This window comes from Rhinolophus hipposideros (assembly GCF_964194185.1).
Source record: "Rhinolophus hipposideros genome assembly, chromosome: 22".
Taxonomy (NCBI): Eukaryota; Metazoa; Chordata; class Mammalia; order Chiroptera; family Rhinolophidae; genus Rhinolophus; species Rhinolophus hipposideros.
The window spans coordinates 17,681,424-17,705,430 of NC_138068.1; the positions used below are offsets into that span (position 1 = coordinate 17,681,424).

A 24,007-nucleotide genomic window follows, 5' to 3' on the forward strand; every position below is an offset into this window, starting at 1 on the left:
CTGATGAGATGCTGTAGAAACTTAACTCTTGTTTATATCAACAGTAATTGGTTTTATTATATTAATATGTAGTTTTGCTTAAAGTCACAGAACCTATCGACGACATTAAGTGAGGACTTCCTGTACATGGGGGTGATTGCAACCTCTGATGGTCTTCAAAGCCTTGGAGCTGGAAACCCCTTTTCTGCTTATACTAACCAGAGTGGATTCTGCAATGTGCAGTTAGGGAGCCTGAACAATATAGGGTTTGTAGTGCCAACAAGAGCCGAGCTGAGGATGAGTCAGCTGGGGGCAGGAAGTGGCGTCCCTCCAGGCTCCGCCAGCTCACAGAGAACAGATATTGTGTCACCGGCTTTGTGCTCAGTGTCTGAGGCCAGCAAAGTGTCTGTTGACCAAAAAGGCTGGAGAACAGAAGACCCCTTGTGAAGTTAGAGGTAATACAGGTTCACAAGACCACCCTAACTTCTGACACCAATGGAAACTTCTGACACACGGTCCTCAAGATCACCCATAAGTTCCATAATTTGCTAGAAGGACTCCCAGGACTCATGGAAAGCTGATATAACAGTTTGTTAAAGGGAAAGGATACCAATTAAAATCAGCCAAGGGAAGAGGCGCATCGGGCAGTGTCCAGGAAAGTTCCGAGTGCAGAGCTTCCAGTTGACCTCTCCCCGTGGATTTGTGGCCTTACTTTCCTGGCATTAGTATGTGACCATATGCAGAGTGAGGCCGACTGGGCAAGCTCACCCAAACATTGGTGTCCAGAGTCTTTATTGGTGGTTGACCACTCATGTAGGTGACCGCAGTCTTCAGGGGTCCAGATAACACCATGTGAGCCAGAGCTCCCACCATAGATTATACTGTTAGGCTGGCATGGTCCAATGCCCCCAGGTAGACAAAGATACTCTTATCAGGCAGGACTTCTCAAGGGCTTAGAGATGACCCCTCAGGGGCTGAGGGCAAAGACCAGACCTCTAATACTCAGGTGCCAGCTAAGGAGAAGGGGTGAGTGTGAAAGAGGAGAGACTGTAAGCAAATAGCTAACTGCTAAATTAACAGAAGAGTCTCTTTCAATGATTGGATTCCATTTCTGGACATTTATTTGATTGACGTACCTGCACAGATACATGTACGAGTGTGTGAATAAGAAATGATGTATGGATATTGTTATTCACTAAAACATTATCTATTGTCAAGAGTTTGGCTGAGCTGGAAAGACAGCTGAGCTGCCAGGTGTTGGAGCAGTTGGTTAAAGCAACAAGAAGCCAAAATGCAAGTGCAAGTGAGCCATTTAGTCACTCACTCGGATAGCATGAGCAAAAAGCTCAAACTAGAGAAAGCACTGCCCACTACCCCCCGCACGCCTCACCCCAGTTCCATTTTCCCATGGAACAGCGTGCTGGTAGACCAGGTGGACCTGCACAGACTTGCAGACATGGGGTCATCTGACTAGTGAGGAAACCCCAAACAGAAGCCTCTGGCAATTTTATGGATTCTGGGCCAGAGGAGAGGGAAAAGGGGAAGGGTTGGGAGTAGAAAATTACCGGGTACTGAGTTGAGGTGGAGAAAGGTGTCTTCAGGGTTTCCCCTTTCTCTCCCTGATAGAGTCCTTGGCAGAAGAAGACCTCAGGAATGAAGCCACCTGGGCTAGGAATGCAAATACGGGTCTGCTTCTGGGGACCCCAAAGGGAGGCAGGTGATAATCACATCAGCCGTTCTCTAGGACTGGTTATACCGTGGCCCCTCCGGAAGCTTAACATGAATCCACCAAGTCCCCAGTCACCCTGCAAGGAGGGGTTCCCAGCCTCATCTGACATGTGAGGACACTGAGGCTTAGTGAGGCCTTGCCAGGGGCCCAAAGCAAGTAAGTTGGAATCAAGACTGGCCCTTTCCACCACACCTGTCTCTTCAAAGCAGGGACAATTGGGTCTGAGCTGCCTCTACTTCCCCCACGCGGAGCCACTTAGTGCTTGTAAATAGGAAATAGGTATGTATGGCCAGCCAATAAATGTTGAATCCCCACTAGGGCTAAATAAATCCTTTTACATGGATTACCTAACGTCATCATTGTAACAGCCCTAGGAAGTGGCTAGTATTACTATCATCCTATTGCATAGATGAGGAACCCAAGGGGGAAAGGGAATGGCTCAAGGCCACATGGCTAGCACGAGACAAAGCCCGAGCCCTCCTCTAGTCCATCATAGGAATGGATGCTGGTGGCAGACAAATCAGCAAAAGGAAAGAGGAGGGAGGTGGGGAAATCATGGTTCACCCTGCTGTTAGCTGGTGACAGCACTTATCCCATCTTGGAACATATCTCTGTTACACACAGGGTAAATGGGTCTATCCCCTGGGAATTATCTGCTAGCCGGCAACTCCATCCATCTGCTCATTGACACAATAAAAAAAAAAATCAAACGAGCCTTCTGATTCCCATTCCCTGGGGACCCAGCTACATAACTTGGAAACAACTCTTTAGTAAGTCTGATCAGAGGCTGGTTGTGAGGTAATTAGAAATGATGGCCTCTTCCTCTAGGCTTGGGACTCACAAACGACAGTCGGCTGAGCTTTATATTTGGGTCGGACCAAAGACTTAGATGGGTCCACTTCCCCCTAATTTACACCCATTTCAATGAGGAGAGCAGCAGGAGGCTGAGAGTTTGCTTTGGGAGACTCACTGGGTCTGGAGTCTGCCCCTGCAAGAAGTGAAGGGAGGGGGCCCGTACTGAAGTGAGCCCGTGAACTGAGAAGGACAAGCTCCTTAGAGAGTGGGCACCAGTGCCAGGTCCAGGGCTGACAGGGGAGCAGAATTCCTCGTTCTCTCATTGAGGTCCGGACGACAGTGATAAAGGGGATGATGGTCAGGGTGGACTATTGGAGACCACAGATGGAGCTGGCCAAAGACAGTGGGAGGTGGGGAGGTTTGGCTAGAGTACCAGGTGATTCCTTCATTGAACCATTCAATAAATATTTATTGAGGACTTATTATGTGCCAGCACTCTGCTAGGCACAGGGATCAGGTGATGAATAAAAAAGATGGTGCCTAGTCTTAAAGATCGTACAGGCCAGTGGGGAGAACGGTCTGTTTTGGTAGAGAAAGTAAAGTTCCGAATCAGAGATGGTGTGGGTTCACCTCCCAGAGAGGAGGAGTGTGGGGACATAGGTGAGGCAGACCTTGCCCCCAGAGCTGACAACAGAAGTCTTCATCCTCCCAGAATCTCCAGGAATATCCTGCACATCTGGAAATGCAACTTGCCGATCCAGCTGTGGCCTCCAAGCCCTGTCTTTCTCCTGGCCCTCAAACTCTCATGTACTGGATGTTGGCACCCAAGAACAGAAAGTCCTAGAAGAAACAAGATAGGACAGGATGGTAAAAGCATTCTCTACTCCAAAAAGATGCATCTCTGATTTAAAGGGAGTTTCATGTCTGGAGAAACACAAACTCGGCCAGAAACCAAGCCAGTGCATAAATTGCGAGTGTGCTTCTGTCCCCAAAGTCTCCATAAAGCACAGCTTTTGCCAGCTACCTTCTCTAAGGTGGTGATTTATCTGTCCTTTCCCAAGCTGCTTCTTCCTGGCAGGCCTCATAAATGTCCTTTGTGTCACCTAAATTCTCTTTGCGAAAAATACAAAATTGTGAGCAGCTGGGGTTTCCGCTCCTACCTCCTTGTAAGTTTTCATCACCCAAATGGGCGGCAATTCTGAACTCAAGGCAAAGTCCTCTGATTTCCCACAGTGACCCATCCCATGCTTTTGGGGGTCAAGCAAATGGACAGCATTGACCTCAAAATTCTAACTATATAGCATACAATAAATCTTCTAATGACTTTCCTTGTGCCAAATGAGCTAGAAGCTTTCATACTTGGCCTCTCACCTTCACAAGAGCCCAGTGAGGATTGGGCTACATCCCATTTTACAGAGGAGAAAACTGAGGCCAGCTGTGTGAATTGTCACTCAGTCTTTGCTTTGAATAATGATCTGTCTGACTCATTGTAGAAGACACTCAACAGTAGTTGGATGTTGAGTATCCCTGGGCCCGAAAGGCCTTTGGATATTTGTTTTCCAAATATAACAGTTGGTCAGTGTTTCAATGTTCCTGACCACTCTGCTCTTATTTGCTATATGTCGATGATGGACTAGTCACAATGCAGCATCTCCTTTAATGCTCCCAAGCCCACCAAAGCAGTCATCCCATCTTACGGATGCTATTCTAGAAGGATAACCTGAACTGTAGGGCATGGATAGACCATAAAATGCTCGGTCAGAATAGTGGAGACGAAGAATCAGACATATTCCTTGGTATTAAAATAGTTAAGTAAACCGTGGCCCATCTGATGGATGGGACAGTGCTTAGCTTTGGGGTAGGGGAGGAACTAGATTGCAACAAAAAGCAAAAAGAAAATAAAGAAAACAGGGATGTGCACAGACAATGCACCTATCCCAAACAAATGACTTTCAGAGTCCGAAATGTCTACGACTGGTCACCCATGTGCTGGTCACCCATGATGAGGGTAGGAAGGCAGTGTGGCACAGACTGTGTTAACTACCTCCTGCTCCAAGAGAGGTCCCACTTCTGAAGGACATGTGGATGGCTTCCTGGCATCCAGACATGCCAGGAGCATCCTGCTCCAGTCCAGGTTTTCGCAGCTGCAGGACTGGGCGGGTTCCCACCCACTGAGTTATGGCTTCCTAACTGAAAAGGTTTTAGGTTGGTGCAAAAGTAGTTGCAGTTTAAAAGGTTAAAAATAATTGCAAAAACTGCAATTTGCACCCACCTAATAACAAATCCCTCTCCCCAATTCCTCAGAGCCCCCTGAACCCACTGACCTTGTGGATCTGGAGAACAGGGTCGTAGAGCTGAATACGCTTTAGCAGAGGGAGGGGGAAGCCTTTTGTCAGCTTATCTGGAGGTTGAAGCAACATTGAGAGAGCTTTGTTAATAAATAGCAGTTATAGACAAAGTTAAAAAGAAGTCCTCTCTGCCAACTCTACACGGAGTATATTCTCATTTAATCATCACCAAAGACTGTGAGGCAGATGTGATTATTATTGTCATTTTGCAGGTAAGGAAATTGAGGCAGAGATGGCCATGTAACTTGGCCTGGATCACTCAGCCAGAAAGTGGCAGAACTGGGATTTGACCCAGGCAGGCTGCCACAGGAGCCTTAGCTCTCCACCATAAGGCTACATGAAAGGAGGGGTCGGTGTAGGGGAGAATACACTCATGATAAGAAGCTCGTGGGCATCTGCTCTCTGCCCTCCGTCCCGTCTTGCTTTCTATTGCAGCCAAATGAAGTAAAGCCCCATGAAAACAGGGTTTAGGTCTTCATGCTTTATTGTTTTGACAAGCGAGTTGGCAATTGACTTGGAAATGTGAATTCAGAGGTGGGCTGCCTTGTGCCCTCTGTATTAACTTGGTCCTTAGTCTTTCACTTGCCACTTCCTTCTCTTGGGAAGAGCTGCTGCAAAGAGCTGCCCCAGTCCCCAACCCTCATTAAGTCCTGGAGGGAGATGAGGTTGGCTTCAACACTCCCATCTCACGACAGGCCACTGAAGCTCAGAGAGAAGTGACTTGCCCAAGGTCTCACGACCTGTAGGAAAGGCTTATTTCCCAATTCCAAGTCCACCTCTCTTTCCCTCAAAAAGCAGTGTCCACTCTTGACTTGGAAAACCAGCCAGTGCTTCTTACCATTGATCTCGGGGTAGAGGGTGTTGAGAATGTAGTAGTTCAGCAACGCCTCCAACAGCTCCACCTGGTGGAGAACAGGAAAGGTGACCACATGTGCCATCTCACCCACCAATAACCGGCCACACAGCCACCTTGGGGGTGGGGTGATTCTGTATGTGCTGACATGGCAAAAGGCTTGAAAAAAGCAAATTTCGGGTAGATACCTACATCACGCTACTATTTGCTAAGATGAAACTACTTTGAGATGCACACTTATATGTGTGCAAACGATTGAAAAATTTTGGCAGACTACATGCCCAACTGACTTTTCTCTAGAAAGAACATCAAAGTTTGGCTTAGTCTTATTTTTAATTTAATTTAAATTTTTTTTTACAGTGATAATGTTTTCCTGAATTACTTGAGTAATACAAAAAGTGTTCAGTCAAAACTAAAATTACAAAACACAATTTTTAACACTCTCTATGTGACAAGTATAGGTTTAGAGCATTACATATATATCTGATTCAATCTTCACAATAACCCCTTGATGTTGATATTTGTGGTCCCCATTTCACAGATAAAAAATCCGAGGCCCACAGAATGAAAGCGACTTGCTAGAAACTGGGCAGCAGGGTCAGAATTTGAATCCAGATTTATCTCATTCTATAGATAAATGCCTTTTTACATTCCATGTTTTGTTTTTGGCGAATCTTTACATATGCATGTTTTACTTTATAGAACATTTTTACATGCCCCACACACATACACTATCAGTGTGTCATTATTCACTTTATCCTTCATTCTCTGAGTCATCCTTGGGGGTCCCCAAGTGTATCTCCCCACACCTTATATGCTTATTTCATCTTCATAAGTACTTTAGGAAAAGTCTGGGAAGAGGAGAGCAGGGTGAGGGTAGTCAGAGGAGGCCAGCATTTGTGAGATGGTAAAAACGAAGACAACTACTACAAGTTAAAGTCTTTCCACCTCCTCTTCAGCCTGTGAAGAGCAGCTGCTGTCGCCCACCTTCCCTCTTTTCAAAAATCTGCCCTGATTGCTTCAGCCCACATCAATCTTCCCATTCTGTTTCCTCCTTTAGTAAGAGGCCATCTGTTTCACCACTTTATACTCTTTGTGGAAATCATCTCTTGGTTTTGTCTGCCCAGAAATCAATTCCTCTTGTTTTAATAACAGAGTCCCTATTTTCCTCTGAGGAACCCTCCTTTCTGATCTCAGTCCATATTGTTGGGGGTTGCAAATTCTGGCTCCAGGAAACCCATCCTAGGCGGATAGGATTTGTTGAATCTCTGGCTACAGTGATTGGCTAAAGAATGGGCACATGACAAAGGTTGATCCAATGAGAGCTAAGAGGAATTTTTTTTTTTTGTAATGTTGTAGGTTAAAAAATAAAAAAGAAGCTACAGGATATTTTTTTTTTTTCACCAATGGGAATAAACTGCCTGAGAATGAAGCCAACACAGATGAAAGCAGATAAGAGAGATGGAGAGAGACTTTTGATGCACTAATTTGAGCACCTGGATCCAGCTATGCCTAAAACCTTTAGCCTTAGTTTTCTTTGTTTTTTAATTATGTGACCCTATATATTCCTCTGGTCTGCCTAAGACATTTTCAGTTGGCTTTCTATTCCTTGCATTTAAAAGAGTTCTGTCCAATAGAAGATTTACTTATATATGATCTTACATTGGGATGTAACTTTTGCTTGGCCCTATGTTTTATGACCTTGAGGGCTGCTTTTCTATTTTCTCCTACAACCATAGTATTTCTTTGTAAACAATCTCAATTATTTAATACCCAAATCATTTCATAAACACAAACAATAACTTACGTTGAATACTCCAAATTTAGATTCTTTCAGCTCCACTCGTACCCTATAATGAATCAGAGAAAAATTCATGATGTGGACTGTATTCCCATGGGAGACCTAAGCCATGCGGGGGTCCCCTGAAAGGAGGAGGCCCTGGATTGAGATATCATAAGGCCAAGGGTGGGGTAGAGGTGGGAGTGATAAAAATGGCTGAATAACCAAAACTAATGACATAATCTTATTGGGAAGACTCGAAGAAGGGAGGTGGGTAATGTAAAAGAGCTCAATCTTTATCTGTCACCTCAGGAAGTCAGTATAACTGATGTCTAAAATTCAGATTAAGAAAAAGCAGTGTTAGTAAATTCTGTAGAAATTGGAAGTGATGGATATTAAGTGGAAAGGAAGTTTGTGGAAATGGGGCCTGTGAGGCAAAAGAATTGGACTAACTTGGGTAAAATTTAAGTTTCCCTCCCCAATGGTGGGCCCCTAACGTTGACAGGAGGATCTCTCACATCCGCATTTCTAGTTACAGATAATCAGCTACAGTGCCAGACAGAGCAGGCTCAGTTGAGTGACCCCATGTGGGTAGAAGGCTGACTTACTCTTCTGGCTTCAGGAACCCAGTGATTTTGCTGGTGTTGGTGTTGAAGGTCAACATGGCAGATACATTAGCGGCCTGGAAATACCAGTAGAAATAAACAGGTCTGAAAGACGGAGGTTGTCACGTACAAGACGGATAACTGAGGACTAGCTGTCTTCTCTAAACAAATATCTCTCAGTGAGTTAAAGCAGGGACTCGCCCCCTGGACTATAGACTCCCAGAAGGCTCATGGTAGGTGCTTGATAAATGTTTGAATGTGAATTTGAAAATATTTACTTGAAATGGTTGATTCTGATAGCAATTACACTTTGAACAGACTACCAAGAGAAGATGTAGAGGGCCTATCCCCAGAGATATCTATAGGGATCATTTCTAGGTATCTCAGGGCCAAGATTCAGCCACAGTAGTAATAATAATAGATTATGTTTAATTTAAAATATATTGATAACAACACTTTTCATAACAATAACAATATCAAATTGCACTTTTCATAACAATAACAATATCAAATTGCATCTAGGAGCAATTACCCTTCCAGAAATTTGTCTTGTTGCGTTTTAAACCTTAAACGAGAGCAAAATTCTCCATCCAGTGAGCAGGAGCCCCCAAAGACTCAGAATCTCCTCTCTGTTAGACAGGGTCCATTGGGAAAGGAGAAGCCACTCTCAATATTTAACTCAGAGGGAATTCAATACAGGAAATTGCTGAGAAGCCAAAAAAAAAGAGAGTTGGAGAGGCAACTCAGAGAGCAGCAGAGGCAGGAAGATGCTTCCCTCCTGGGACCAGAAGAAGAGAGGGAGGAGTTGAGATTATGGGAGCCACCATGGAGAAGACACACTTACTGCCCAAGTCTCTGTTCAAGACAAAGAGAGAAGAACAAATACTCTGGCTTCTTCCTTCCTCCCACCCTCCATTCTCCTGACAAGGCCTTCCACTGGCCGCCCTAGCTGGAAGTCAGAGTGCAGGGGAGCTTGGGAAATGCGGTCTTTGGGGGTCAGAAATAGATACAGAGCAGAACAGGTTAAAACCCCCCCATACCTTCTTCCCCATAGTAGTCCAGACTCAGTGAGAGATACATACATTCAACATATAAACCAGAAAACAGCTACATAAGAATCTTTATAATAAATGCAATAAAGAAAAACAATAGGGTGCTACAAGAGAAAAATGACAAGGGGTCTAAGGTAGATCAGGGGTATGGGCAATCAAGAAAGGCCTCTTTGAGGAAGTGATATGTAAGTTGAGATCTTAAGGAATTAGCCAGGTGGTGAGTTGGGGGGAAAGCACACAAGAAAAGAGAACAGAATTGGCAAAGGCTTTGAACCTTACCACACTAAGCCGGAAGACAGGCTCTTTGACGGAGCTTGGCAGGAGCACAAAAGCCTCAATCTCCATCTGGGGGGCCAAGGACAGATTCCCAGGGCTGAAGTTCAGGAATGGGGCAGAGACCACTGCTCCCTGGAGCTCCAAGTTCATGTTGGGGTACTGTCTGGCTAACTGGGGACAGAATGAGGAGATTATGTCAAGAGCAGGACATATGCAGGTTTGCCGGGAGAGCCTGGAGGGAGTCAGATAAAGCTGAGAATGCTTTTGGTTGATTAGATTTCCACGAAATGCTCTGTGTTTTTTTTTCTCTTAATAGTATAACTGGATATCTTTCCATGTCAGACACACAGTCTGTATCATCTATTTCATGACTGCATTGTATTCCATTATGCATAAGTACTGTCATTGATCTAATCCTACTGGGCCTCAAGTTGTCTCCAAGGTTTTGTCATTATAAGGAGCACTCGCTGTGTACCCTTGGCTATTATTTGGGGTGTGTCTGTGTGGGAGATACATTCCTGGAAGTAGAATTGCTGTGTCAAAGGGCACGGATATTTTTAAAGCTTTTTGATAGGAATTGCCAAATTACCCTCCAGAAAGATCAGAGCAATGTTTTTCACTCCCCACCTTCCCTGGGCAATGGGTGAGAGCTATTGTTTCTTCACACCCTCATCATAGGCAGCTAATTGCATATACAGGGACCAGACGCCAATGTTTTTGAAATATGACACAACTATATATCCCTCCATTTCAGAAGAGCGTGCAATGTTTTGTTTAACTAGAAGTAGGTACAGAATTTAATTTGGGGCAAGTCTGTTCCTTTTGGGGGGGAAGTTGGTGAAAGAAAAACAGTCCCCTAAGCCTTTTGGTTATGCAAATATAAAATCTACATCCTATTGTAAAAAATATATATATATTAAGAAAGTTGAGGAGCAAACTGCTTTATTTAGAAGGTAGGCTGAGTTGCTTCTCTGCCAGGTTGATGATGATGTGAGCAGGAAGGGGGGGTGGGAGTTTCCTCCTCTTCCTGGGACAAAAAAGCTGTGGGAGCCAGGATGTGGCCAATGCACTCCAAAGCCAGCCCAACAACGTGGGGGTAGGTTGGGTTGTTGTGGGCTCTAGGGAGAAAACGTGCCTGTAGGGGGCGCCTTAGGGAAGAACGTTGCCAAGGCATTGCAGAAGTTGAAGTTTAAACATTTCCTACTATTATAATTTCTCCCAGCCATCATCAAGCCTTCTGAAAGGCAGGTTAACACTACAGCCTATCTGATCTGTGTTTTGGGGGCACGCAGAAGGTGGGGGAGAGGACAGGTAGACTTCTGTGGGATTGAATGAGATGCTACACATGATAGACCTGCAAAGTTATTCACTGTAACACTGACACAGCAAAAGACTGGAAGCAACCTTCAATGTCCTTCTGTGGGAAACTGGTTAAACAAGTACTGGTCAATGCATACGATGGCAGACTGCACATGCATGAAAAAAAAGAGTGAGGAAGATCTTTATCTACCTATATGGATTGGTCTCCCAGCACAGAAAGGGAAAAATGTAAGGTACAAAATGGTGTGTCTAATACCTCTTCCGCTGTGGAGGAAAATGGAGGAAAGATAAACAAATTTGTTTGTATGTACATAGAATGTTACCAGAAGGGTGTATACACTCTGATAATATTGGGAGACTCTGGATGGGAGGGAACTGGATGGTTAGGCGACAGGAATAGACAGGAGACTTTCCATTCTGCAGCTTTTTATGTTATTTGAAAGTCAAACCATAAGAATTTATGATCCGTCAAAAAATAATTTTTTAGTTTATTAAAAGAACAGTGCCTGGTCCCTACTACGCCCTCTCTAATTGGCGTTATTAATTAGGGCACATTTTGTGGGACATGTTGGCATTGGGATTCTCAGATATCACCAATAAGAGACTGGGCAACCTATGATCCCACATGATACAGGGCTTAGGCCTGTGTTCTTTGGGCTTTGAAGGGAAGGAAGCATGAAAAGCTGCAGCATCGTGGCCTTCACTGCGGGCCCTCGCTGCCAGACTGTTGGTCAGGCTGAGAGTAGTGCACAGGTTTTTAAGGGAAACCCCTGAGGGCTCAGCCTGCACCTACCGAGCACTGAGGGAAGGCTTACCCGGGGAACGAAGGCACGGAAGGACTTGGTAGTTAGTCGGATGGTAGAGGTGGGTGGAACCTGCAGCAAACAGACACAGTGAAGCTTTAGAGTGCTCCTACTGGAGGTGAAGGTCTAAAGAGGCGGAGGTGGGATGTTCAGGACTGTAACTTCTCAGCTATCCGGGGTTACCATGGCAGTGACGAGATGCCTGTCCTGCATGTACCATGAATACATGAGTCCCCGGGTCCTGTCTGTTCTCCTTGGGGCACAGGTGACATGTGGGACCAACTCAGAGGGTCTATCAGGGTGAGATTTGCAGTTACAAAAACCTAGGTTTGGCTTCTGGCTTTGTCACTGTGTAGTCTCGGGACAGTCCCTTTACCTCTCTGAGTCTCAACTTCCTCACCTATAAAATGGGGATAATAATAGTTGCCACCTATCCGGTCATTGTGAGGGCTAAATGAGATAGTGGGTACAAAGCATTTAGCACAAGGCCTAGCATATATAGTGAATGCTCACTAAAACATATTATATGATGCCATCCACTAAAAGAAAGGACTACACCACAGGTGGGATGGGTGAATCAAACATTATGATAGAAGGAAAAGGTCTCTACATGTGTGAGAAATAATTCCAAGGACAATAAGTCATTCTACCCATCCACCAGATGGTCCCCAATTTATTACCAGGGGATGCTGGATCATCCAAATTGGACCATGTTGTGTTTCCCTCACCATCCTGATATCCTTCATGAGGTCTCAGCTTTTACAAAGAGCTACAGGAAGTAACCATCTGAAACTCAGAAATATTAAAGAGACGAGAAATAGTAAAGATGTGATCCACTATAAAATTTAGTATACAAAGCCACATTTGAGAGAGTGGTTTTAGAGGTAAGCACTAGAAAGACTTTGTCTCTCCTTTTTACCATGAATCACTAAATTATGTATATTTTCTGTTTTGGCTATAAAAAAGCTCCCAAATTTATAATTTGAAAAGAAAAAGATCGATTTATGGGTCCAATATCTTTATAATTGTCGTTTACCTTTAACTTGGTCTTTATTTCCTATTCTATGTAACTTTATGCATTTATCAGTGTATCTATTATCCTGCCTCATTCACCAAAAAACAAACACACACACACACACACACACACACACACACACACGCACACTAAAACCCCTCCTAAAACCATCAGGATGAGAGAAAATATGAATCCGAATAACATATCTAGCTATGGGGGTGGGGAATAAAACACAGACAAGCAAGCTAAAAAATCTTCCACAATTGTAATAAGGGAGAAAAAAAAATTGACTTGGAGTTTCCTGGCAGCCAAAGTGAAAATGGAAATTATGCTAACTTATATTTTTCCTAGTCTCCATCTTTTTTCTTTGCCATAATTTACTATTTTGCTGATGTAAATGGGATGGAAAAGAAATAAGGAAGGGAAGCCAGGTTACATAATAGTCATCTGTGAGCATTATTCTGTCACTATCCTCACCAAGTCATCTGTGATGGAGAAGTTCAGGTACCCTGCCTCGTGATATACTAGGCTGGCTGTGTTGAAGACATAATCAGAGATGGCAAAGTAGACCATTCGGTTGTGTTCCTCAGGAAGGCTCATGACAGGAGCGAGGAAGGCAACTGGGGAGCGGTGATCATGGTTAAAAAATTCAGCCTGGAGAGAGAAAAATAACATGCATTTGAACTTTCAAAGTCTACCCCAGGGCTGGACATCCGAGCTAGGTAGTTGTCTATACAGTCTGATGAGGTGGCAATGGCTAGAGACACTGCCTGAAACTCCACCATTAAAAACATTTTCCTTTGGGTTGCATGTCCAGAATCCCTTCATAAAAGGCTCCCCGGCTTTGGTGTATTAACCCACAAGACCTACCGGCCAGCCCCTCCACACTACCTAGGGCCCGCTGTGATTGACTTCACCTGCACGGTGGACAAGGTGAAGGAGGGGAGGGGAAGTTTCAAGGCCTAAGATTAGTAGGACATTTGGGAGAGGATCCTGGCTCTGAGAACACACCCCACCACTCCATATTGCCCTGCCCTGGATACAGCCGGAAGCACAGAGGAGATTAGCACAGATCTGAAGCCAGGGGGACAGGAAAACCAAAGAAAGGGCTGACCCTGAGGAAATGCCACACTGGGGCTGGACCCACCCAAGCCCCTGCTCCAGAAGCCTCACCTTCAACATCACGTCCAGCATCTGGGCTGTTGCCTGAGGGGCCTCCATTAAACTGTAATCAATGCCGGCAAAACTGTCAATCTCTGTTGTGACTATGAAGCAGGGGAGAGGCAGAATTAGCAGACAGGTGATAGAGAAGAGGTAAGGGCTCTGACTGACCTAAACTTCTGTGACTTTCTTTAGAGCCCCCTGCCCCTCTGCCTCAAGTCCTTCCACCCAGCCCAGCCCTGGGGCAAAGAACAGCTTCACCAAGGAAGACACAACCTGGGTTTTCTTTTCCCATTGGTGGGTTAGCCATGGGATGGGTATGCTCAGCCTGGGGCCTGAGCAGGTTCCAGGGAGACACACACACACACACACACACACACACACACACACACACATCCTGAGGGCGGGAGGCGCCCAGGTTTGGCAGCTGGTCCACACTTGAAGCTTCATGCCAAGGAAGCCACACAATGGGGAGAAGTCTGCAACCAATGTTATGGCTCCCCAATTTACAACTGAGGCCTTGATCTCCGGGAAACCAACCTCCTATCAACTCGAACCAAATAACCAGGAAGATTAGGCATGTCCAGAGGGTTCAGACACTTCCCCACAAAGTCCTAGAGGAACAGGAGATCTATGTCCCGTGCACTGGGTCATCTGTGTCCCCCTGGGCCTCCAGTGAAGGGGGATGTCAACAAGTGAGTGGGGGGACCTGGGGTCCATGACATCAGAGAACACCTCAGACAATTTGTCAGGGACTATCCCTGCAAGCGTTATGTGTGCACCCTAGATCCAGGGGCCCCTCTTGTAGAGGATTGTTCTACGGGTACACTTACATGTGAGGTTGTGCACGGTGCCCCCAACTCCATGTTGGCAATAGCAAATAATAAACCTACATGTCCAGCAGCTGGGGACTTGTTAAATAAATGATAACATATCCACAGGATGAAATGCTATACTGCTAAGAAAATGAGGTGTGTTACTGCCACTTTGAAAAACTGTTTGGCAGGATCTGATAATGCTGACCTTATGTATACCACATGAGCCTACAATATCACTCCTAGGTATAACCCAAAGACAGGCGTCCATGTTGTACTAAAATATGCATTGCAGCACTACCATAATGACCATAAAGGTCATTAGACCCAAATGACCTTCAAAAGTAGAATGGAAATAGAGGGACATCAACACAGTGGAATACAACACAGCAAGGAGAATGAATGAATTCACTATATGCAACAATATAGATCAAAGTTATATTTTAAAGTTAAACAAAAAAAGCCTTTTGCTTTTGATAAAAGATTCTAAATACAGCAAAGTTCCACTCATGTACAAAGCAAAAAATTAATCTCTGCTGGTAGAAGTTGGGATGGTAGTTACCCTTGAGTGGTAGGTAGTGACAGAAGGACACATGAGGGGACTCTGAAATGCCAGTCATAGTCTGTATATTGATCTGGTAGCTGGTATCTGCGTGTTCAGTTTGTGAAAATTCTTTAAGCTATTCACTTGTGATTTAAACACTTTTCTCTGTGTACTAATTTCCACAAAAATGTTTTTAAACGTCAGATCGATTTTTATGTGCTGATATAGAAAGATCTCCATCATATACAAGTTACAAAAGAACAATATCTGTACTATATATAGATGAATATATATTCATAATTATGTATATACACATATATTCACGAACACAGGAATACATACATTAATGTATATTCATATGCTTATGTATATGTATATTTGTATTTGTATATGCAAAGAAAATATTTGGGAAAATACACCCAAAACAGAGGTTACTTCTTGGAAGAAAATTTGGAGAGGAAAAGGGACTTTTAATTTTTACTTTCTATACCTCTGTCCCATTTAAGGTTTTGTAAGGTACATACATATATGCTTATAAAAATTAATAGAAATAAACTGTTCTGAGGTTGGTGAGGTATCCTACCTGGCAGAGTTTGGAGATAAGGCTGTAGGTCAGAGGTCACTGATTTCTGGACCATTTCGCAAATCTGAAAAAAATGGGAAGCGAAAGCTTGAGTGAGTTCCCTGGCTTTGGTCTGGCACTGCGCTAATTGCTTCAGCCACATTATTGCACATTCTTGCTCACTGATCCGTTGATTCTGCAGAGATGTGTGAGTACTTATGTACCAGGTAAGAAACAGAAATAATCAAAACTATGTAGGACCCTAATAGAGCCTAATTGGTCCTTCCAAAGTCGACCCCAGGGCTGGACATCTGAGTTACATAGTCACCTACACAGCCTGATGAGGGGACATCGGCTGGAGGCCCCATCTGAAAGCCTGAAAGCCCCATCATTAAAGACGTTTTCCTTCGGGAGATCCTGGCCTCCCAGAATTTATAGTTGAATAGCAGAACTAGACAGTCAGTAGAAATAGCCACACAAATTAAGTGTATAATTAATGTAGATACTTCTTAAATGCCATCACTTAACAGGTTGGCCAGATTGACCAACGTTTGCTGTTTCCCCTGAAACATTACTACATGGCAACAGGGTGCTCAAGAAGGAGGCTGGCTTGTTTTACAAAGCTCAGCTAGACCCCCGGGACCTCAAAACAAGGAAAGGAACGGAATACAGCTAGCCATACCCAATCTGTGGGACCTGCCTGCTATTCCCAATTTAACTACCAGACCAGACGTGGAGTCGGTGGGGTGGGGTTTCTCTCTCTCTCCCTCTCACTCTCCCTCTCCCTCTCCCTCTCTCCTTCCTCCCTCCTCCTCCTATCCCCTCCCCCCTCTTCTTCTTCCCCCTCCTCCTCCCCTCCCTCCCCTCTCTGTTTTGTTTTTTTCCCTTTCCCCCACTTTATCATTTTCTCCCTTCCCAAGCAGTCATTGCTACAGATGCAGCTTCACTTTCACTTGTATGATACCTGGGAAATGGGATTTTGGGAAGTGAGTGTTTGGGAGAACTGAGGGTTAACATGAAACCTCTTTGTTTGAGCCAGAGATTCCAACATTTGGAGATTTCACATCATTTTTTTTAAATGGGAAAAACTGACATTCTGTCGCTGCCTTCCCATCCAGGATAGGTGCTCATGAGCTTACCCAGGTAGGAACCAGGGTTTCTACCTAGTTCATGCACTTCTGAAGTTTTCTACCTGGTCTCTGCAGGCACCTAAGTGATGATTTCCTTTTTGGCCTTTGTGGAATGCAGGGCAGTGGAGGTCAGTGGGCAAGGCTCAGTAGAGGGCGGGGCAGGAGTCTCTGTTTTGTCCCTGATGTTTTACCCTTGGTCAAGCATCTTACTATTCTCAGCCTCACTGGACAGTCTCAGGGTCCAGAGACCTACTTTTTGCTCCCAGCTTTGCCACACACAAAACTCTGTGACCTTTGGCAAATGATTTATCTATACTTTCTGGGTCTTGGGCCCAAGTCTGTTTGGGCCAACCCCCAGGGCTATCCAGGGCTATAGGTCAGTAAGGACTTGGGCCCAGCCTTTGAGTGGCTCGGAGGATGCCAGCAGTTCCGACGTTCTTACCTTGCTCTCCAATATTTTTCGGAATTTTGACTCGATCTGGCTGTGAAAGAGATTCAGCAGCCATCTGGAGAGAAAAGCATAGTAGATGGTAAGCTGTGTGCTGCTGAACGCAGTGATGGCAGGACAGCAGGGAAAGCCAAGCCCTGGCTTCCAGCTAGGCTGGTCCCCAAGGGAGCCCTCCCCACCACATCCTGGTACCCTGCTATGTCCCAGAGCCGCAGCTCCCAGCACACTCACTGAATTCAGGGCATCCGGGATCCTAGTCCTCTGCTGCACCCCAAGCAAACTCAGTAGCTTTGGGGGAGGGACTTGAGAATCAACATTTTTCTAATAAAGGAAACTTGACTCAAAGAGACTTGCTTAAAGGCTTGCATATTTTTCACAAACTCTCCTTTGGCCAAAAGCCCTTGTGCTCCTCTAACAGCCAAATTTCTTTCGCCTGGTGATGGTTCCCTGAAGTTCTTTTTTTGGTGGAAATGGCACACTCACCCTCCTGGCTTGAATCTGTATCTGTGAGTGTCAGCAATGGCCCCCAAAGAATGATCTCCAAGTGCCCTTGCCTTCCGTATGGACCCTTATGTTTATCAGAGGCCAGGTCTCTGGCTGGCTGGGCCTTGGGCTGCAACCAGGGGTCAAGCTGGCTACTGTCCCAGTGGTGACCTACCCCAAAGCTCCTGAAATGTCCACGTCTACGTCACGGATATGGCTGCTGCAGCTGGAGGCCGTGACAGTGGGCCTCCCTGAAGGCTCGCTGCCCAAGAGGAGGTTGACCGAAATGGTGATGCCCTTGACCTGCGCGTCAAAGGAGCCCTGTAGTTTCCTGGAGGAGATGAGAGAAGCAATGCCCGATTCTTAGACTAGCGCCGGCCACCATTTGGGGGGGGAAATGTGAAGCCCAATTCTCATCCCCAAATAAGTGGAGCTGGAGCAAACATTTAATTACAAAAAATTATTACAATATTTATTACTAAGCAAAGATTTATTACAAATAAGACATTAAAAGATCTAGAAGAAAACTTGGGTTCCCTTATTTATAGTCAGGGATGGGAAAAGGCAGGATCCAAATCTCAGAAGACATAAAGGAAACAGTTGATACATTTGCCAGCACAGAAAATTAAGACTTCAGTGGACAAAATAAATGCCATCTACAAAGTAAAAAAAAATTAAAAAATAAAAAATTCATGAGTGAGCCAAAGAGCTGATTTCTTTAACATATGAGTTAATATATAAACTAATTTCCTTAGCATGTGAGCTAATTTCCTTACTACACAAAGAACAAGCCTATGCTAATGAATAAAGAAAGGACAAAAAAAAAACCCAAAAGAAAGAAAAAAGAGATCAAAGATATGAACGGAAACTTTGATTGCAATAGGCATATGACAAATTATTTAAAATGAAAACCACAATGATGCTATTTTTCACCCAACAGATTGACAAAACTTTTGACATTTTAACCCCCAGTGCTTGTGACAGTATGGGCAAAAAGAAGTAATTTAAAATTTTCTAGGAACCACATTTAAAAAGGCAAAGAGAAAGAGGTGACATGAATTTTAATAGTATATATTATCATTGCAACCTGTAATCAACGTACAAATTATTAATGACATTTCTTATGTTCTTTTATGTGATGAATCTTCAAATCCTGGGTTTCACCCTTACAGCAGATCTCAATTTGTATCAGCCACTTTTCAAGTACTCAGTGAAAACATGGCTAGAAGCTATGTGCTATATTGGACAGTGAAGGCCAAAAGTGGAAATACGGTCAGGTCACCCCAAAGAAACTGTCACCTCTCCTGTAATGGGCTGAATTGGTCCCCCCCACCAAATCCATATATTTAAAGCCTAAACCCCAGTACCTCAGAATGTGACCATATTTGAGACAGTTATTAAAGAGGTGATTGAACCCACTAGGGTGGGCCCTACTCTAATCTGACTGGAGTCCTTATGAGAGGAAGAATTAGGACACAGAGACACACCCAGGGTGCATGCACACAGAGGGATGACCATGTGAGGACACAGCAAGAGGGTGGCCATCTGCAAGCCACGGAGAGAGGTCTCAGAGGGAACCAGACCTGCTGACACCTTACTCTTGGACCCATGCCTCCAGAAGTGTGAGAAAAATAAGTTTTTGTTGTGATATTTTGTGATATTTTGTTATGGCAGCCCTTGCAGACACATCCACCTTCCATGCGAGGGCCTTGGAGGGCAGAGAACAATTCAAAGGGCTGGAGAGTTAGTGTCTGGGGAGCTGCCCTTGACCCATGGCAAATAGGAAGATGGGGCTGCACATCTGTATTTGGGGAAGTCAAACGTGTGCTCCATCCACACTGTCTCCAGAGGTTCTCAGGAGTGTATGCCTTCTCTTCCTGCCTCACTTGCCCACACCCCTATGGATGTTTCTCTTTAGATCACTTCCCAGATAAAGTACTTGCACTTGAATTCTTGCCTTGGGGTCTGCTGCTGGGGGAAGCAAATCAAGAAGACACACTGTTACCTCATTTAGTTCACGCACAACCTCATCAGGGCGGCAAGAATTCTAGAAGAGACTGGTCCAAGAGCGAGGACTTGGAGCCCAGGCGACCTCTGGGCTTTGGTGCCCTCCATCCACCATGGCTAGGACCTCATTGGCCCTAAGAAGAATGGGCCAAGGCCCTGAGAGCGTGGGAGCTGAGCCAACTTACAGGAATGACTTGCGCACCTTCCACTTGCCCTCGACCGAGATGAAGGAGTCGGAGATGGACAAACTCAGGCCCTGGCCAGGAAGGGGTGTCAAAGCAGAGCCCAGAAGCTCACAGCTACGGGTGTTCAGGCTGGGGAGAGAGACACAGAGGGTGGCGGCATCAGATCTGGCTTGGGTACAGCCTCCACTGGGCTCTTACTCTCACCTTTGTATCTTCTCCCTGTGGGGACTGGACCAGCAGGGCAGCTTTAGGCAGGCATCTGGCTACCCCCACTTACTGAGCACCTACTGTGTGCACCGCACTGACCAAACGCCCTCTCATGCACTTTACATTTATTGCGTTACTTAGGACTCTCAGAGCAGGTCAGCACTCTTCTTGTTCCCTTTTCACCCAGGAAGAAATAGAACCTCATGGAAGGGGTGCTTTTGCCCAGAATCACACACTCAAGGATCAGAGTCCATGAATTTCACGATCCTGGGTGGGATCTGGAGTAAGGCACATGAACACCCCTTCTGGGTTTGCAGCTCCTTCCCCCAGCCATCCCCTTTCTTGACACAATCAAGTTCAGAGAAGGCCAAGGGCAGCTCGATAAAAGACACAAAAAAGGCTGAGGGCAGCAAACCAAGATGATACACTATTGTGGGGCCATCAGTTCCATTTATTTGCTTGGCTCATAGTAGGTGCTCAATAAATGTTTGCTGATGGACTGAATAAAAGAAGGAAAGAAGGAAAGAAGGTAAGAAGGAAGGAAGGAAGGAAAGAAGGAAGAAAGGAAAGAAAGTGAGCACGGAGGGTGGTGATGAGAGGTGGGCTGAATTGCCCTCCCACCATTGTCCATCCCTCAAAAAGTGCTTCATGCCTTTTTAAAGCATCAGTTGCTAGTATCTAATGATCCTTTGAAGACTCAGTTCAAATGTCACCCCCTCTGGGAAGCCTTCCTTGTGTAGAAACCTCAACTGTAACAGTTGGGCTGCTCTATTTAAAGCTGAAGTTCTATCTTCTCTTCCAGACTACATCCAGTGGTCAGATCAGAGCCTGGATTATAATTCAAAGGAGGTAACACTGTCATCCCCATTTTACAGATAAGGAAACTGAGGCTCAGGTCACACAGCTAGGAGGTCTTTGTTAATATGTGTTGCATAAATGAATGGAGGAGCCCAATTCCCCCCCAGAACTTCTCTCTGAACTCTGTGAGGAACAATCTCACAGTCTGCCCCAGAGGGGTCCTGATCCAATCCCAGGGTTCTCCCTCCCTCTCCAGGCCTCCACCCCTGCCCAGCCACCGCGGGACCCCAGCAGAAGGGAGCCTCACCTGTGGAACTCATAGCGCCCACGGCCAACATGATTGATCTTGAAGTCCCCGGTGAAGTCAGGCAGTGTGATTCTGTGCAGCTCACTCTGCAAGGCCACCAGCCCCTCCCTGGCCACTGTGGGCAGGAAAAAGCTGGGAGTCAACCTGGTCTGCCTGTCTACCTCCGATCGAATCCCTTTGGTGGCTCCCACCTGCTCTGGGGAGAGAGGCCAGACTTCCTTATTAGCATTCATTACAGTTAGGGATCATTGAGCCCTTCTATGTACCAGGTGGCGTGAGAAACACTCAGGACATCACCTCGTTCCATGTGGTGGTATTCTGTGCATGCCCATTTTATGAATGAGGATGCAGATGCCTGTGTCAGCTACTCGATGAGGGGAGGAGGGCTGTGCGCTTGGGTGGGCAGTCCACTTTCCTGCCTATCATGGCATCTAGCCTGCAGAGAAGAAACTGTAAGGATTTCAGGGCTAGAATCCTTTGCTTTGGCAATCTTTCTAGATGGGTGACCTTGAGCAAGTCCTCAACCTTTACTTTCTCTATCTGTAAAAATTCAATAATACTTTCCTCATTGCGGTGCATGAAGATGAAAGGAAATCATTGCTGAGCACAAAGGAGGCTGCAAGGATCAAAAGCACTCCTGGCTTGGAGCCTGACACACAACAGCCCCTCAGGAAATGCCAGGAACAGCAAGTCAGGGTTTATATTATTAAAAATATGTGAAGGACCAAATGGCCAACTCTTAGAGGATCTGTTAAATGAACATGGTGCATTCATACGTGGAAAGGAACAAAAGGCAAATTTTGCTTCATTTAGTGTTTCAATGTAAACAGCATTTACTAGGAACTTCTGTTCTGAGATGTGAGGGAGCCAGAATTCTGCCCTCAAGGAGGGCATGTGTACACCGAAGCAGCCTCCCCTTCCATGTCTTTCTAACTTGCACTCCTCCCTCTAACAAATGCATGTGCCATTCTCTCTGCCTAAATGCTACCCTCTTATATCTGGCTAACTCCCATTTATCTTTTCTACCTCATCTCACCTCCTCCAGGAAGACTTCCCTGATTTCCCTGTCTCTGCCCCAGCCAATCTGGGCTTCCAACAACCTTACCCAAGGGAATGTTATTACCCCATTTAACAGATAAGGCAATTGAGCCTCCACAAATGTGAGGAGCAGCCCTCAATCAATTACTGTGGTGAGAGGTGTATAAATACCCCAGGTCCATTGCCTCATGGGGTGATTAATTTTGAGGCATTATTTCAGCATCTTTAGAAAATAGTCTTATTTTTGCCCATTCTTTAAAATGGAGATATAACACATAAAGTACTTAAAGGGCACTAATTTTAAGGTGTCGCTAGGTAATTTTAAAATTTTTATACATCCAAATAACCACCACCCAGACCTAGATGTAGCGCCTTCCTGGCACTCTGCGGGCTCCCTCGTGCTCCTTCCCGGTCTCCACTGGCTTCTGGAGGTAACTACTACCATTCTGACTTTCAATTTTGAGGCATATATTTTCTAACTTTACCAAGAATTTTCCCAATGGAATTGTTCTAGTCACTGGGTGGTAACTGGTTTAATAACACCCTACACCCCCGTCTGCCTTCCCTTTCCCATCTCATGTCCCCTTTCCCCTATGGTGTGTTCTGGAGTTATCTCCCAAATCAACTACTTGCACCCAAATCTTTGTCTCTGTTGGTTGGTGGGAGCCCAGCTAAGACAAGTAAGTGCCCAAGTGGCACAGTGGTTGGGTGACAAGGCCAGAGTCTGAGCTGGGGAAGCCTGGCTGGGAAGGTGTCATGTGGGGACTTTGGTCGTGCTCCCCGCATAAGAATGTAGGATATGGTGAGGCCAAAAAGGAACACCAACGGAGCCATGGATAAGGGGTTCATACCACTATAGTCTCGCTGGTGGCTGGGTTGGAGATACAGGAAGCAGTAGCCACATGATCTGCAATCTGCCGTCTGCTTCTCTGCCAACCAACCAACCAATCTCATTTGCTAACTGCAATCCGTGCTTGCTAGCTCAGCCACGGCAGTTATATCAGTGGCTAATGGCTAACCGGTAACAGCTGATGGCCAACTAGTCATGGTGGATGGCCATCTACTACCCGAGCCAGCATCTTTCCACGTGAGGCCGAGAGCCTGGAAACTGCTCTCTGGGACTCTGTCCCCACAGAAGGCCACACTGCCTAAGGGAGAGCGCCCTGTCAGTGCCCCAGCCATACCCAGAGCAGCCTGGTGCCAAGCAGGTCAGCCAGGCCAGCCAACGGCCACAGCTTCTTACCATACTCCAGGCCCTTGTCTGTGATCCTGGCGACCAGGCCGGGGTTAGTTCCCAGGGCTCCTGGGAAGGACGCGAGCAGTAGTCCCAGTAGCAGAAGGGACAGGGCTCTGGTGGAGGCCCCCATCCTCGATTTCCAGTGGTGGGGGCCAGGCTCGGCCTGCCTCCCTTAAGTAACCGAGAACTGAGGGCTGGGGCAGGTTCCTGGGATCAGGACGGGAAGGGGAGGAACAGGGGCTGGAACACTGTGAATTGCGACACTGTGAGTCATGGGTCAGACTTAGAAGCCCATTGTTGCTGCTCTGGGGTCAGAGGGCAGGTTGGCCTGACCCCAGGTAACAATATCTGTCCACCTTTCCCACAGAAAAACCCCATGTTCATTTCCAGGAAGGCCTGGTTTTACAGACTAGGAAACCGAAGCTCAGAGAGGGACGTCACTGACTTAAGATCACACACCTGGAAAGTGGCAGAGCTGGGAGTCATTCAAATCCTCTCTTTTTTGTACTTGACTATTTATTTAAAAAAGA

At 45.7% G+C, this 24,007-nt stretch overlaps 1 protein-coding gene across 1 annotated transcript; it reads right to left on the reverse strand.

Moving 5' to 3' along the window:
- Nucleotides 1–1,072: 1,072 nt before the first annotated feature.
- On the reverse strand, nucleotides 1,073–23,742 carry LBP (lipopolysaccharide binding protein). Its single transcript, XM_081034095.1, has 15 exons — nucleotides 23,484–23,742; nucleotides 21,203–21,317; nucleotides 19,891–20,019; nucleotides 17,874–18,029; nucleotides 17,210–17,273; nucleotides 15,659–15,722; nucleotides 13,729–13,820; nucleotides 13,033–13,209; nucleotides 11,553–11,612; nucleotides 9,421–9,588; nucleotides 8,093–8,166; nucleotides 7,512–7,554; nucleotides 5,690–5,753; nucleotides 4,828–4,904; nucleotides 1,073–3,343 (listed from the first exon to the last, which is right to left on the reverse strand). Exons 1-15 carry the CDS (start codon nucleotides 23,605–23,607, stop codon nucleotides 3,299–3,301), a joined length of 1,452 nt encoding a protein of 483 aa, XP_080890221.1. The 5' UTR covers nucleotides 23,608–23,742; the 3' UTR covers nucleotides 1,073–3,298.
- Between the last annotated feature and the right edge of the window lie 265 nt (nucleotides 23,743–24,007).